The sequence below is a fragment of the Perna viridis genome, chromosome 7 (genome assembly GCF_037379345.1).
Source record: "Perna viridis isolate PV_CMFRI_1.1 ecotype Kerala chromosome 7, ASM3737934v1, whole genome shotgun sequence".
In the NCBI taxonomy this organism is placed as follows: domain Eukaryota; kingdom Metazoa; phylum Mollusca; class Bivalvia; order Mytilida; family Mytilidae; genus Perna; species Perna viridis.
Window position 1 is genome coordinate 4,054,009 of NC_142451.1, and position 11,497 is coordinate 4,065,505.

General features: G+C 33.0%; 1 protein-coding gene across 2 annotated transcripts; it reads right to left on the minus strand.

Moving 5' to 3' along the window:
• Positions 1-2,296: 2,296 nt before the first annotated feature.
• On the minus strand, positions 2,297-11,033 carry LOC148611011 (uncharacterized). Of its 2 annotated transcripts, none has more exons than XM_088591049.1 (4): positions 10,834-11,033; positions 9,707-9,792; positions 8,428-8,578; positions 2,297-3,813 (listed from the first exon to the last, which is right to left on the minus strand). In XM_088591049.1, the coding sequence occupies exons 1-4, from the start codon at positions 10,904-10,906 to the stop codon at positions 3,458-3,460; spliced, it is 666 nt and encodes a 221-aa protein (XP_088447175.1). In that variant the 5' UTR covers positions 10,907-11,033; the 3' UTR covers positions 2,297-3,457. The 2 variants fall into 2 exon arrangements, with proteins under 2 accessions (XP_088447175.1, XP_088447174.1); XM_088591048.1 differs by having other exon boundaries at positions 9,707-9,849.
• Positions 11,034-11,497: the final 464 nt, after the last annotated feature.

Genomic DNA, 11,497 nt, shown 5'->3' on the forward strand with positions numbered 1-11,497 from the left:
TCATCCATTAAATAGAGGGGTAGGGGTTCAATAAGGTTCATCTATGTAATACATTAAATAGAGGGGTAGGGGTTCAATAAGGTTCATCTATGTAATCCATTAAATAGAGGGGTAGGGGTTCAATAAGGTTCATCTATACAATCCATTAAATAGAGGGGTAGGGGTTCAATAAGGTTCATCTATACAATCCATTAAATAGAGAGGTAGGGGTTCAATAAGGTTCATCTATGTAATCCATTAAATAGAGGGATAGGGGTTCAATAAGGTTCATCTATGTAACACATTAAATAGAGGGATAGGGGTTCAATAAGGTTCATCTATATAATCCATTAAATAGAGGGGTAGGGGTTCAATAAGGTTCATCGATGTAATCCATTAAATAGAGGGGTAGGGGTTCAATAAGGTTCATCTATGTAATACATTAAATAGAGGGGTAGGGGTTCAATAAGGTTCATCGATGTAATCCATTAAATAGAGGGGTAGGGGTTCAATAAGGTTCATCTATGTAATACATTAAATAGAGGGATAGGGGTTCAATAAGGTTCATCTATATAATACATTAAATAGAGGGGTAGGGGTTCAATAAGGTTCATCTATATAATACATTAAATAGAGGGGTAGGGGTTCAATAAGGTTCCTTTATGTAATCCATTAAATAGAGGGGTAGGGGTTCAATAAGGTTCATCTATGTAACAGTATATATGGTATAGATAGCGGAACCAAGCCAATACAGAATAAATAGTTCAATACATATATTGGCCTGGTTCCAAACCATCAAATACAGGACGTTCGAAATAAATTTCAGATGAAGATTACACTGCACCTTAAATCCCGGGAGCTTATTTACAAGTTGTCTGAAAATCAAGAGTGGGGTAAAACAGAGAAAGATATGAAAAGCGATGAAGTGCATGGATAATTATCTTCATATGTAAATAATTTGCGAAGATTACAGCAAAGACGATACTCAAATATATTACAGGTAGTTACGTAAATGGTCCTTTGTTGTGTTTTTTTTAGGATAGATCCAACAACATGATCAGGATGAGGAAATATATTCATTTCTTTATACAAATGCCAGAAACAGTAAATGGAATAGATTCCGTGTAAAACACCGATCATCGAACAAAACGTCGCGTCTGGTTTGTGAAAGACTGCCATATATGAACAAGAAGATTTCTACTCTTAATTGTATATTTTTTAAGTATAAGAAGTTTTTGTTAATTATCCTCAGAAACACCACCATTTCTGAGATGGGAAAGACTTTTCAATTGTTCTTGAACAATATACCTTTTAATTTTGCTTTTACGTATCTTCTATTACAAAACAGACGACGTAATATTCGTGTTATGTACGCTTGGTCTATTGCTTATGTATTGAAATACGGTTACGGAAAAATAATGTAACTTATATCGCTGAGCATGAGGCGCTTTCTAGTTACGCATTGTTACAAGGTAAGAGTAATAGTTAAAATTAGTACAATAGCATTGTAGATAAATATTTAGATGGCATTTATTCTTAAAAAGTTTAACTATAAATAATAGCATGTTAGTATATTAGCATTGCGTATCAAAATGTTAGTATTGCAAATATCATAAACACTAAAACAACGGGGCTTCATCTCTTGTATTGCTTATTGTAAAACCTCTTGGATTTAGATTCTCCGATCTGTTTGATTCTAATCGTGTTGATGAGAGATTTCTCCTTGAAACTTTCAAATAGATTTATTATAACATCAATTCTTATCCTGCTGCTTCCATGTTTTTATGATCGTCTATCATTAGCTTAACATTGATGATTGAAAATATTGAAAATTATTTTATGTGAATCATTAAACGTTATATACCTAATAAACTAAAGTTAGATAAATTGAACAAATAAGTTTTAAACTGTAAATATAAACAATTATCTATGATACTATAAAATAAATCGAATGGTATTTTTAGCAAATTAGTATCGAATTTAACAACCTTGTACCTTTAATGAGGAAAACGTTAACAAGTTCCCGTTTAGTGCATCTCATACAGCCTTATAAAAGCTATTTGTTGTCCTTTTGTTGATCTTTATCTGTTTACTTTCATAATGTACCATTAACAATTTCTTCACAATTAGAAATAACTGTGTAACCTCTAAGAATCTTCTTCCTTTCTTTAAAATTTCTACCCTCTATGAAGAGTCACCAGATACAATCTTTCTTCCTTTCTTTAGAATTTCTATCCTCTGTAAAGGGTCACCACATGCACATCTTTTTTTCTTTCTTTAGTATTGCCACCCTCTACGAGAGGTCACCACAAACACATCTTTCTTTCTTTCTTTCTTTAGAATTGCCACCCTCTATGAGGGGTCACCACAAACACATCGTTCTTTCTTTCTTTCTTTAGAATTGCCACCCTCTATGAGGGATCACCACAAACACATCTTTCTTTCTTTCTTAAGAATTGCCACCCTCTATGAGGGGCACCACAAACACATCTTTCTTTCTTTCTTTCTTTCTTTCTTAAGAATTGCCACCCTCTATTAGGGGTCACCACAAACACATCTTTCTTTCTTTCTTTAGAATTGCCACCCTCTATGAGGGGTCACCACAAACACATCTTTCTTTCTTTCTTTAGAATTGCCACCCTCTATGAGGGGTCACCACAAACACATCTTTCTTTCTTTTTTTTAGAATTGCCACCCTCTATGAGGGGTCACCACAAACACATCTTTCTTTTCTTTCTTCAGAATTGCCACCCTCTACGAGGGGTCACCACAAACACATCTTTCTTTCTTTTTTTAGAATTGCCACCCTCTATGAGGGGTCACCACAAACAAATCTTTCTTTCTTTCTTTCTTAAGAATTGCCATCCTCTATGAGGGGTCACCACAAACAATCGTTCTTTCTTTTTTTTCTTTAGAATTGCCACCCTCTATGAGGGGTCACCACAAACACATCGTTCTTTCTTTCTTTCTTTAGAATTGCCACCCTCTATCAGGGGTCACCACAAACACATCTTTCTTTCATTTTTTAGAATTGCCACCCTCTATGAGGAGTCACCACAAACACATCTTCCTTTTTTTTTTTAGAATTGCCACCCTCTATGATGGGTCACCACAAACACATCTTTCTTTCTGTCTTTATAATTGCCACCCTATATGAGTGGTAACAACAAACACATCTTTCTTTCTTTCTTTAGAATTGCCACCCTCTATGAGGGGTCACCACAAACACATTTTGTGTTTATGTACTAAACGCAAATCTCGGAATGATTTATTAAAAATTTAAATTTTCTAAGAAACTTAAGGAACGATTTTTATTTCAGTTACTTTATATAATTGACAGAGATTTGTGAGTTCAATATGTTTATTTTTTGCAAGGCTGTAATTGTAAATTTTTTAAATGGTAATCGTAGCACGACCAAAGTTGCATATCAAAAAGCATGTAAGACTTCTCTTTTCTTAAAACACATAAACGTCGTCACTAATTAAGACATGTAATTACATCGACAAACACAACAACAGAAACTAATGTTATAAGGATAAACGACCCAACCCATCCTATAGCTCTGGCAGAAGGTCTATCATCAAGGGCACAAACTTTTCTTCGTAGAGTAGAAGAAATATTAGATTTATCAATTTTCAGAAGTTTCTGAATTTCTTGTATCTTCTTTCCTATTTCCATTGTTGGTTGTTTATTTGACACAAAACCATTGTTTATGTGTGTTTTTGCGTCGTATGTACTAGGCGTGTTTGTAATAAAAACTGCTTCATTGCTGATATCAAAGTTTGTAGAATTAAACTGTAACTGGACTGGAGACTCAGTAACTTTTTCTTTTTCTACAAAAGAAAAAAAAACGGGAAAAATATTGACAAGTAGCATAAATAAAATATTACGTTTTTAACATAAGTGCGATCGAAGCAATTAATATGTTCCCTTTAAAGTAAAATTCCAAATATTTATCGTTAAAATAGATCTAGGACCGGGAAAAAATACCTCGGTTTACCATAATTTCTGGATGTAAGTTTTATGGTAATGGCCAAGGATTTCCAATCAAATAACATGTTGGTCTTTGAAAAGTTTTGTTTAGCAGGTCTTTTAAATGGATATAGATGCAGCGTTTTTCTTTGACGAAAGTGTCTCAAGTGGTCAATATGAAATCAGTGTAGACGAATTTATATACATTTAAGAGCGAGTCACAAGCTTATAATGATACGTTTATATCGGCAAAAAGATAAACGTAATCAACATGTCAAAATCAAAATACATGACCAGAACGTGAAAACTGGAAACAAAGGCAATCTACATCAACAAAGCAGCCAACCGAACGTGAAAACTGGAAACAAAGGCAATCTACATCAACAAAGCAGCCAACCGAACGTGAAATCTGGAAACAAAGGCAATCTACATCAACATAGCAGTCAACCGAACGTGAAAAATGGAAACAAAGGCAATCTACATCAACATAGCAGTCAACCGAACGTGAAAACTGGAAACAAAGGCAATCTACATCAACATAGCAGTCAACCGAACGTGAAAACTGGAAACAAAGGCAATCTACATCACCAAAGCAGCCAATCGAACAAAGAAGATGACTTATATATGGGTGAAATCCGATAAAACTCAACAGTAATGCAGCTCCCCTACACGAGTCATAAAGGGTTCCAAACAATTCACACTTAGGCGATGTCATCAAATTCAACAAAGTATGATAGTACTGTAATTACGTCATGTTACTGCTTGGAAAAAAAAAAACCTGTAATGAATCATATTTATGTCAAAGGATCTACACTGAGTTCGGAAGGTTGTCAATACGGGAAGATAGGGAATCTAAATGATACCATGTCCTATCTGCAGTGAGATAAAAACTTCATATTGGTCAAACAAATTTGATGACGACCGTAAAACGTCCGTGGTGATGATATCAACGAAAGGCTTAACAAATCATTAATTGAGAAATTTCTTTGACAATATATGTGCTCCACAGTGTAAAAAACAGACTTGACAGTAAAGAATAAATTTTGAAATGCATTTTTTATATGCTGGAATTTAGGTATATTAACAAAACAAAAGATGTTTACAATTGGGAAGTCACATTCATCACGCCTATAACGAAATTCGATTTTAAACGTCCAGTATTTTCTATGTGCAAGTTAAAGTCCAGGCTTGACTAAGCTTGCATGTTTTATATTTTTTACCGAAACATGTGAATGGTTTCACTGTTTCAATGACCCTTACGGCATAGAATTAGTGCACTAAATACAGTCAAAGGAAAAAAATGCGTAAAAATGTTTTTTTTCTTTTAGCGACTAACACAATTTTGAAAACTAAACAAGTAATTTCTTATTTCCTTAAACGGCTAATTATGTATTACAGAAGTTGCGCAACCGCTGGACAGGAATTACTTCATATCCATGATGAAACATATTTCAACCATTCCCTTTATAACCTTCTTGAGCTTTTGGTTATGTTTAATACATAATGTAGATTTATATTAAAGGGAAGCCCCGTTTTCAAAAATGGGAATCCTAGTGACCTAAAAAATTACAGACCCATTTCCCTGCTTTCCATCATATCAAAATATATGGAATGTTATGTTTAAAAATATATACACAATTTTCGTTTAGATCATAATGTTATTACTCCTAACCAGTCAGGCTTCACTTGCGGTGACTCAGCAATCAACCAACTTGTTTATATTACATATAAGTTTGGTAGGGCATTAGACAGCGGGAAGGAAGTTCGTATAGAATTTTGCGATACTAGCAGAGCTTTTGATCGCGTTTGGCATTAGAGGTTATTATTTAAGCTGGAAAAAAATATGAAATATCTGGCAATTTAATAAATTGGGTTAACAATTACCTCAGGTAGGGGACAGAGAGTAGTCCGTAACGGGAAAAAGTCCGATTGAAAGGAAATAAATGCTGGTGTTCCACAGGGTTCTATTTTGGGACCTCTTTTCTTTTTGATATTTATTATTGATATGGTGGACGAACTCGATGCATCTATTAAATTATTTGCTGACGATACAAGTCTTTATCTAGAGATAGATAATGTAGCTGAATCGGCAGAGATACTGAGTAGGGATATCGATAAAATTCACCAATGGTCAGAAAGGTGGTTCGTAAAATTTAATCCGCAAAAAAACTAAGTCAATGGTCATTTCACGTAAACAAATCAAACCATTTCACCCGCCGTTGACAATGAATCAACAAGACATACAAGAGGTAACTAGTCATAAACAGCTTGGAGTTATAATATCGAACAATGGATTATGGAACGATCATATTGAATATATCGTTAAAGAGTAATCAAGGGAACCATGGTTGTAGCGGTAATCAAAGGAATGTAATACAGGGACAAAGACCGCTCCCAGTTTTAGTGGCGTCCGAGTTGCTCATTTACTTTTGTTACTTTGTATGTATGATTTTAGTTACTTTGTGTTCTTTGTTGTGTATGTCTGTTTTCCATGCCTGGACTTTGTGTCCCTGGATTACATTCTTTTGATTACCGTTATAACCTTGGTTCCCTTGATTACTCTTATAAATTGCAAAAGCTCCTGAAATCTATTTAGAAAGCTTCAAAAGTAAAGGAGCAAATTGTATTTAAATAGTTGTAGACTGTCTAACATTTGAATAACAAACTATGTAATTCATAGAAAAAATGATAACCATTTTATAATCGCAGTAGGGATATCGATAAAATTCACCAATGGTCAGAAAGGTGGTTCGTAAAATTTAATCCGCAAAAAAACTAAGTCAATGGTCATTTCACGTAAACAAATCAAACCATTTCACCCGCCGCTGACAATGAATCAACAAGACATACAAGAGGTAACTAGTCATAAACAGCTTGGAGTTATAATATCGAACAATGGATTATGGAACGATCATATTGAATATATCGTTAAAGAGTAATCAAGGGAACCATGGTTGTAGCGGTAATCAAAGGAATGTAATACAGGGACAAAGACCGCTCCCAGTTTTAGTGGCGTCCGAGTTGCTCATTTACTTTTGTTACTTTGTATGTATGATTTTAGTTACTTTGTGTTCTTTGTTGTGTATGTCTGTTTTCCATGCCTGGACTTTGTGTCCCTGGATTACATTCTTTTGATTACCGTTATAACCTTGGTTCCCTTGATTACTCTTATAAATTGCAAAAGCTCCTGAAATCTATTTAGAAAGCTTCAAAAGTAAAGGAGCAAATTGTATTTAAATAGTTGTAGACTGTCTAACATTTGAATAACAAACTATGTAATTCATAGAAAAAATGATAACCATTTTATAATCGCAGTAGGGATATCGATAAAATTCACCAATGGTCAGAAAGGTGGTTCGTAAAATTTAATCCGCAAAAAAACTAAGTCAATGGTCATTTCACGTAAACAAATCAAACCATTTCACCCGCCGTTGACAATGAATCAACAAGACATACAAGAGGTAACTAGTCATAAACAGCTTGGAGTTATAATATCGAACAATGGATTATGGAACGATCATATTGAATATATCGTTAAAGAGTAATCAAGGGAACCATGGTTGTAGCGGTAATCAAAGGAATGTAATACAGGGACAAAGACCGCTCCCAGTTTTAGTGGCGTCCGAGTTGCTCATTTACTTTTGTTACTTTGTATGTATGATTTTAGTTACTTTGTGTTCTTTGTTGTGTATGTCTGTTTTCCATGCCTGGACTTTGTGTCCCTGGATTACATTCTTTTGATTACCGTTATAACCTTGGTTCCCTTGATTACTCTTATAAATTGCAAAAGCTCCTGATATCTATTTAGAAAGCTTCAAAAGTAAAGGAGCAAATTGTATTTAAATAGTTGTAGACTGTCTAACATTTGAATAACAAACTATGTAATTCATAGAAAAAATGATAACCATTTTATAATCGCACTCCTAAAGAATGTTGGTATTTAAATTCTTTTCTGTCTTTTTTGTGAGACGATTCTTTTACGTTCAAAATAGATGACAATGTCATTTCAGTACATTAGGGGAACATGGCCTTTCCGTACAATCAAGCTATAGAAAGTCGCCACAAATCTAACTGTCTTTAACAATAGTTAAAATTCTAGGTTAAAAAAGTGAAAGATATGTACTGTAGAACTGATACACAATTGCCATATGCTGCATAACTGGACATATGTTTCGTTTACAGAATTCACAGTATTACAACAAGGTAACCGAGAATTTATTTTTTATCCCCCACTTTTACGAACGACGCTCTTATATGTCGTTAACATTGTCTTGTATGTACAACATACATGAAATATTAATACAATGATATATAACTGAACAAAAGATTTCTTCACACAATTCACCATATCTTAATTATATTGAATAATATTCACCACAAATTAAAACTGTGCTTATCAACTAACTTAACGGATGCCGCCATATATTTTACTCACTTGTGCTAACTTTACGGATGCCGTCATATATTTTACTCACTCGTAACCGTTAAATTAAATATGGTAATTTTCCAATTTCCACCACAAATTTCAAAACGGCTTCCACTGCATCTAATATTACACTTGTTGTCATGAATCTTGTTTTTCATTAGTATATTCTCCCCTGTTCCACAAAAACATAAATAACCAGCCTAATGAGGAAAAAAATGACTAGGTATCAAATAATACTTTATGAAATTAAAGAATGATTTATATATACCCAGTAGTCAGATTTGTCTGACCCCAAATTATATTATATTTTGTCTCTCCTATTTATAAAATCTTGCAGTATTCCAAATTTAAAAATACGTAAAACACTGAGGTTTCCTTCCTGGCATTGCATATGGTAGAACCCCTCGGTGATGGATTTTGCTCCCTCTTTCGATAGTTTTGGTTATGAGTACTTCCTGTATACAACTAATATTTTGATTATGATCTTCCTATCAATTGATTTTAATGCTGCTGATGAGAGGTTACTTCTTTAAACACGTGTACAGCATATCGAAATTTACAATAAAGAAAACTGGCATTTTTGTATTGAAACACACCCAATTCTGCTACACAGGAATACATAAATACTATAATGTTTAGAGTCCTATGGAATTATATGCTTAGATAGAACAATATACGGGAATATAAAGAATCATTTATAAAGTACAATCTGATTTAACATATTATTATTACATGTATTTATATTTTAAAATCTTCAGCCAGCCAAAGTGGCTTCGAATGCACTGTTTGGGACATTACTTAAAATAATACTTTTCAACCTCTAAATTCGAAAATGAAATATTCTGATATTACAAAAGTCTGCTATGAAAACCACCCCGAATTTGCTGAGTTTATGATTAAACAGAAATACTTAGATCAATGTCGGAAAGACCACACAAACTTCCGAGATATCTCAACACTTGTTTCGATCGACTTCATATTTTGAACAAGGAATCTGGAAGTATGTTTCGTAAATAAATACAAATAATGTGTAATTAAATGGAAGGCTTGTTCTATACGGTTTGACTTTTACACACGTGTTTTTCATGGTATAATTATTCAGTTTAATATGCCTCACATCTTGGCCTTACTCATGTAAAAACACGTATTTTCATATTTGTTGTGTTTATTTTATCTTTCTGTTTACCATTTTTGTTTAAATCTCATAAATTGAAAACATTTTACTATATTTCACATAACAATTACAAAAGACTGAAATACAGTTTCATAACTTTTTCCAATATAAGGCGTTTCGATAACGAAAAAAGTTGTTATGAATGTAGTTTTACCTCTGTTCCTGCAAAAGAATAGTTAAGGTTGCTGCAAAAGTCAATGCATCGTGACGTTGACATAAACTGATCCTGTGTAAGTTCTCCTTTGAAAATAAAATGATTCTGATTGTTGAAACATCCAACGTACAAGTCAGATATTGCTGTAATAAAAATGATTTTGTATAGTCCCATGTGTTCTACACAATTTATGTAACAAAATCAAAATTGATATAGAAAGAGAAATTAGGGGAATACAGAAAAATTCGTCAGTATATTATTATAAAATCTACAATTTTGGAATGCGATTCCTAAGATCTTTGAGAGGATCATGTTGTAAATTACTTTTAACTTTTAACCGTTTTTTTTCTCCTGGTTTACCTGTGTTGTTAAATCGTACACTGTTCATGTATCTTTAACCAAAATGAAGTGTACATGTACTTTTGTTTGCAAAAATGGGTTTTAAATGCATTAATGAAGAATTATGGAATAACAGTAGTTAAATCAGTTAGATATCGAATAGACCTTCATTGAAGCTCCGGTTAAGTTCGGATTGATGAAAGACGATGTATAATAGCGTTTTTTCCTAATTAAGATATAGAAGGGGTGTTACACTCTTATACCACGACAGGGATCAAGCGTGTAGAGTTCAATGTGGAAATGAGATGAAATAGAATAAAGTCTAATGATGAATATAATAGGGCACCAATTGTTGCTCATCTCATTAAAATTGGAAAGCTAAAAAGGAACCCTATCGGATTCGTAAGTAATTCCACCTGAAATCAAGCATACCCGAAATTAACACGTCCATGTAGTGAATCACGCGGAATAAATTGTCATAAATCGTGACAGACTCTATGTCTGTTATGCCTTGTATCATATACAGGAAAATTAAAAATGTTAATTTGTTTTTGTTTATTTATTATTTGTTTTAGATGTCCTTCATAAACAGTTGTATACATATTTTTCAAACAGTAATTACTGATCTTGATCATTTAGGGATTCATTTAATTACGCAATAACAGAAAAAAACATACAGTTGTTAGAAATTAAGGAGGTGTGATTGATTTTTTTACCACCGAAATTTTGATTGTTCAAATATTCTATGAAAAATATATGTTTAAATTAGACATTAAAATTTAACCTACCTTTGACAGAAATCAGTGCTTCATTGACAATTACGCAGCAGAGTAACAAAACATGCGTTCCTGTAGTTCTCATTACTTCTCTGGTATTTTTTTTATATAAAAATGACGTATATCTATCATGATGTGACAAACATGATTTAGTTTTATAAGTGCGTGTTCTATAGCGTGGTAGTTCAGATGTGTCTGCTGTTGTTCGTCCTTTTCAATGAGTGACAAAACAAGGAAGAGTCTAATATTGTAATGTTTTTTCCTGACTGTTGAAATTAATGGTCACTAATGTGTTTGTTAAGCGTTTTTAGAATTTTATGTTGCTACAATCTACCTACAATCCACAAAAAAAATGTTCGTAATCAGAGTTTGTTATGAAAAGGAAATCCTTTTAAACCGGATACGTAGAGTAATATTGATGTCATTAAGAATGGAATTGTTCTAGCTGGCATCTGTTCCTGTTTTTACAAATATATCAAAAGAACACATACAGAAAGTTAGCTCCAGATTTTAAATATTTAAATATTTGAGATATATTTGTAGTACTTAATAACTGCATTCTGATTACAGCAGGAAAGAAAAGCATTATTGCATTACATTACAAGTTCTCTTAATATTGAAATTAAGTTAATGATATGAAAAATGTGTATAAGAGCCATTTTAAATTGTGTTCAAT

Coding starts and splice junctions, on each gene's coding strand:
- LOC148611011 (XM_088591048.1), bottom strand. CDS start 10,906: ATGAGAACTACAGGAACGCATGTTTTGTTACTCTGCTGCGTAATTGTC. Junction 9,850..10,833: donor AGCACTGATTTCTGTCAAAG/GTAGGTTAAATT, acceptor TTTTTATTACAG/CAATATCTGACTTGTACGTT. Junction 3,814..8,427: donor ATTTAATTTAACGGTTACGA/GTGAGTAAAATA, acceptor TTTCTTTTGTAG/AAAAAGAAAAAGTTACTGAG.